This window comes from Palaemon carinicauda, chromosome 34, assembly GCF_036898095.1.
Source record: "Palaemon carinicauda isolate YSFRI2023 chromosome 34, ASM3689809v2, whole genome shotgun sequence".
Taxonomy (NCBI): domain Eukaryota; kingdom Metazoa; phylum Arthropoda; class Malacostraca; order Decapoda; family Palaemonidae; genus Palaemon; species Palaemon carinicauda.
The window spans coordinates 47,466,092-47,470,887 of NC_090758.1; the positions used below are offsets into that span (position 1 = coordinate 47,466,092).

The 4,796-nt window shown below is 35.3% G+C and overlaps 1 protein-coding gene across 1 annotated transcript in view; it reads left to right on the forward strand.

Moving 5' to 3' along the window:
• Positions 1-2,426: 2,426 nt before the first annotated feature.
• The window catches only part of LOC137626888 (uncharacterized), an 11,081-nt gene continuing 8,711 nt past the window's right edge, over positions 2,427-4,796 (forward strand). The window contains exons 1-3 of the mRNA XM_068357873.1: positions 2,427-2,565; positions 3,592-3,768; positions 4,331-4,796. The exon at positions 4,331-4,796 is cut by the window's right edge and continues 228 nt beyond it. Of these exons, the coding sequence (XP_068213974.1) occupies positions 2,427-2,565; positions 3,592-3,768; positions 4,331-4,796 (782 nt within the window). The remainder of the gene's footprint in view (positions 2,566-3,591; positions 3,769-4,330) is intronic.

Below are 4,796 nucleotides of genomic sequence, written 5' to 3' on the forward strand. Positions count from 1 at the left end.
CATGGTACCTAATCCATGTATCCTTGTTTTGTAATTGGATTGTTATCCTAAGTTGTCAACAATGAGTTCTACTTACATCTCTGGTGTAAAATTTTTGTTAGTTATTAATGTACCATTAGACAACTAACGTCTTTTGAATACCTGCTTATCATTTGGTAGCAGAGCGTCCGATCTGAATTGCTTTTTGCATCAGGAAAGTTTATACTACACACACTGCCGGTTTCCATAACCTTAAAGCATCAAGAAAAGTTTATAGTTAGTTTATTGTGGAATGCTGCAAGGTAATATCAAGACGATGGAGTAGACGTCCACCTTCACCACCGGGGTGTGGGGATTTTCAAGTCATCTGGCAGATTCGTATTTGTTACGTTTCCCTTGTCGGATTCACCTATAAAGCATGATACCGAGACATCCCCTACATGGAATATTTGCTAAAGGAAGACTCGGGAATGACAGACGGTTAACGAACGTGAGCCCAGAGGATGAGATCTTCGTTTGGCTGAATTACAAGTACTTTCTGTCTACTTAGGTCTAAACTTGGAGCTGTGTATTGGCGCTAGAAGCACATCGTGAGGTAATGCCTGTAGTAAAAGAAACTTACCGAAGTAATGCATTCATGGAGAATCACATGATGTTTGTAAAGCCAGTCTTTACGTATAGAGGATAGCTGTGAGTAGACTATGGAGCAAATCGAATGATTGACGAAATGTTAATATAGAATGGCACCAAAGGCCTACTTTCGGATTATTTTGTTATTCCCGTAGTTGATAACTTTTTGCAAGTGAACTTAATACATCAAACTTAGCTGTGATTTTTCATTGTTTCACTTATTTATAAAAAAAGAGTCACGTTTTGCTTTTGTGATTAAATTTAAAGTTTTACTTTGTCATTATATTAACAGACATTAAGGTATATTTTAATTCATAGTTTCTACTATTGAGGTGGGGATTGATATTTTTACTGAAATCAATTATTTGCTCAGTATGGCTTGGAATGATCCTTATATGCCTGCTGGTGGTCTTTAGATAAATAGATATGTTTCCATTTGATACCACTGGATACAGAAATGATAACGACCTTACTAATGATTTTGAGAACCTTTTGAATTTCAGGGAAATAAATAGGGTTACCGTAAAATTTGATTTTGTGAAATGTAAAACTTATAATGGCCCTCTCTTTCGTCATATTGGTACGGAAGATGATTGTGCAAAGTCGAAATCAAAGAAATTCAAGGATAAAGAAGTGTAGATTTTAATAAATCGTTTCAGAAATTTGACCCGTTTCAAGTACAAGATGCTCGCAATAGATAACCGAACATCTCAAACTTTCTGTGATGCGTGCGAGGAAAATATGAAAAATAGACTTAATTTCATTATGCTCTTGGAGTCAACTCACAAGTCTAAGGTTAGTGATCACAGAGTCAACGGCTCTGTTGATTCTATTAGCTCGGGGCCAGACTTAACCGATGTGTAGACAAAACAAAATGATATTCAGATAAAGTTACTGGAAAACGCTTCAAAAATGAAATCTCTCCCAACTCCAACTCAGATTACAAAAGCCAAGCTTCCACCGATTTGGGTTGAACAACCTTTTGAGAGATTCAGAGTTAAAACTGAGGATTGGAGCAGTAATAACAAAAATAGTGAGTACAATAAATATAACGATTTAATTGAAAGCTTGAAGAAGAAGAAAGAAAGGGTTGAGGAATATGTGATTACAGTTGTGATCGATCGTACAGCTATCAGCACTTTGAAGACAGTAAAAACTATTTTAGAGGTTTTGGCTGGGAAAAAATAAATGCTTGTCTTAATTATGTATTGAGTTTATTAATGATAAAGAGAGCTCATGAAGGAGGTAAAATAACCTCGGATGAGAAGACTCGCCTTAAAGAAGTTATTGACCATGGAGTGGAAAGGAAACCTCTTGATGAAGATGATGTTGCTACTAAATTAAAGATGGAGTTTAGGAAGCTTAAAATGGCAAATAATAGAGATTCAACATCAGATATATCTTTAAATACGTCTACATTTTACACTGATTACAGGAGTCGTTACCAAGAGTGTTAAAAGTTTAAAGAGCTACCAAACTTTAACAGATATAGAAGATCCACTTCAAATCCTAGATTTTGGAGAGCAGCATCAGGTAACTATAGAAGAGGTCCTTCTAGAACACTTTCTCGGTCATCATCAAGAACGTCATTTAGATCGGCCTCAAGAGCACGTGACAGTTCAGCAAGGAGATTTAACAGATCGTCTTCGAACTTTAAATCACAATCAGAAATGAAAGTTGATGAAAGACTAAGAAATATTGAACAATGCAATGAGAAACATATGAAGGAAATGAAAGAATTAAAAGAGATATTAAAGAAGGCAAATAATGTTTGATTTGTAGCTGAAGAAAACAGGTAGATAGTAATTGATCACACTATGGAGGTTCATTTCACGAAAGAAGTTGATGAAGTGGAAGCAAGGATTATTGATACCGGGTGCCCAGAAACTCTCCTTGGAAGGAAATGGCTAGACAGGTATCTCGATATTAACGATATAAGAAAGGAGGATTTGGAAAGTAAATCTTGTTCTCGGGATTTTAGATTTGGTGATGGACCTGTTTTTCACAGTTTAGAAATAATCAGTCTTCCAGTTGCATGGAAAGAAAAAGATTCTGAAGATGGTTTTGTAAAGATGATAGCTGAAACATATGTGATTGACGCAAAAAAATGTTCTTTTCTTGTTCTGCAAAAATAAATTAAAGGAATGGAACATAGATAGCATGCATGATAAGATCATGGTTATTGATTTACAGAAGTCAAAAAGATTTCAGTTTCATGATACTGATGGAGGACATCAAGCTTTGCAACTATACAAATGTGGCACATGGACTGCAAATGAGACAGTTTTCTTTATGGAAAAGGAAAAGGATGTACAAAGTTATAAACAAGTCAAAAGAATTCATGAGGTAACTAACCACAAATGAGAAGAACAGCTAATTTGGGCATATAAAAATGCTAATCTGTTAAACAGTGAAATTAGGAATACAATTAAAAAGGTAGTAATTAATTGTAGAGTTTGTCAGAAATTCAAAAGATCTTTGGGAGGGCCAAAAGTAGCAATTCCAAAGGTAACTGGTTTTAACCAGATTGTAGCTATCGATTTGAAGCAGAATGGAAATAAGTACATACTTTGGATGGTTTGCTCATTCACAAGATTTATTTCAGGTATAGTACTTTCAAATAAGCGAATGGAAACTGCATTCGATGCTTTGAATAATGGTTGGAACTGGCGGTTTGGTTTTCCTTCAATTGGTTTTTGGACTGACAATGGAAATGAATTACAGAATGAGGAGTTAAATGAATAGGCAAGTAAGTTTGGCTATACAGTAAAGTTTGGTCCACCATACTCTCCTTGGAGCATGGCTTAAATGAAAGAAATCATCATTTTGCTGATGTTACTATGAACAAGATGCTAGAGACAGACAAAAAGATGGCTTTAAAAATGGCAGTAAATATGGCAGTATGGACACATAATACTAATGTAAATATACATGGATATGAACCCATGAGACTAGTTACAGGAAAATCAATTACTTTTCCAGGAATCTCAACAGGTAATTTAGCTACAGAGAGTTTATTTGACAGTGAAGAGGTTTCAAAGATCATGGAGAGGCACCATGAGATAACCAAGAAATTTAGGGAAGAAGAATTTGAAAATAAGTTGATCAAAGCTTCGAAAGTGAAAAAGAGTAGTTTTAATGACGCTGAATATGAAGAGGGTATTCTCGTATTTTATGAGAAGAATAATAAAAGCTGGTGCGGTCCAGTAAAGGTATTTTGTCATAGTAACAGAGATGTTTTCTTATGGGCAAACGGAGATTTAAAAAAGGTGGCAGATTGTTAAGTACAGCCATACAGAGTTTATGCCCGTAAAGACAGTGACAAAGGGCTGATTAAAAAAAATAAGTAACATTACTGAGGAGAAACTTGATAAAAAGAAAGATGGAGTAAGAAATGAATGCAGAAGAAAAATGAGATCTCACTCTAAAAAGGTTGCGTTAATTGAAAAGGAAGATGAAGAGGAAAGAAACCAGAATGAAGTCAGTAATTTTATGAAAGAGAGAGGAAAAGAGCACATGTAATCATGAAAGCATTGATTATGTTGATCAAAAGGGTGATTCTATTGGTGCCTATTGGCTGAGGTCTAAGAAGGACAAATGCTTTCCCCTTGATGATACTGTATTTGTAGTGGAACTCTCATTTAAATATCATAAGATGCCGGAAGTGATTGAAGCTAAAGAAAAAAAATACAACAATCTCCAAGGTTATGATTCTTTTGAGGAAGTCAAAGATTATGGACAACAAAGAGATGGGTAATTACAAAGAAGGAAAAACATGATGGTCAAAAGGCTGATTATAATACCAGATTAGTCGCAAGAGGCTTCCAGGAAGAGTGCAAACGTCAAGCGGATTTTCCTACTGCTATGAGGGAAAGGGTAAAAATATTTCTAGATGAAGCAGCAAATGAGAAGTTTAATGTGCAATCAGTATACATTAGGGCAGCTTTCCTGCAGTCTAAAACTTTGGATCGAGATGTCTTTATTGAACCTCCTAAAGATTTGAAGAAAGAAGGTGTATTTAGGAAATTGAAGAATCCTTTGTATGTTCTTGATGATGCCACCAGAAAATGTTGGCTGAAAATGAGAGATATGTTTGAGCAAGAAGGTTTGAGGAATGTAAGTGGTGATGAAGCATTTTATGATCCACATGATGGAAGCGATCTTATGGGGATGGTAATTACTCACGT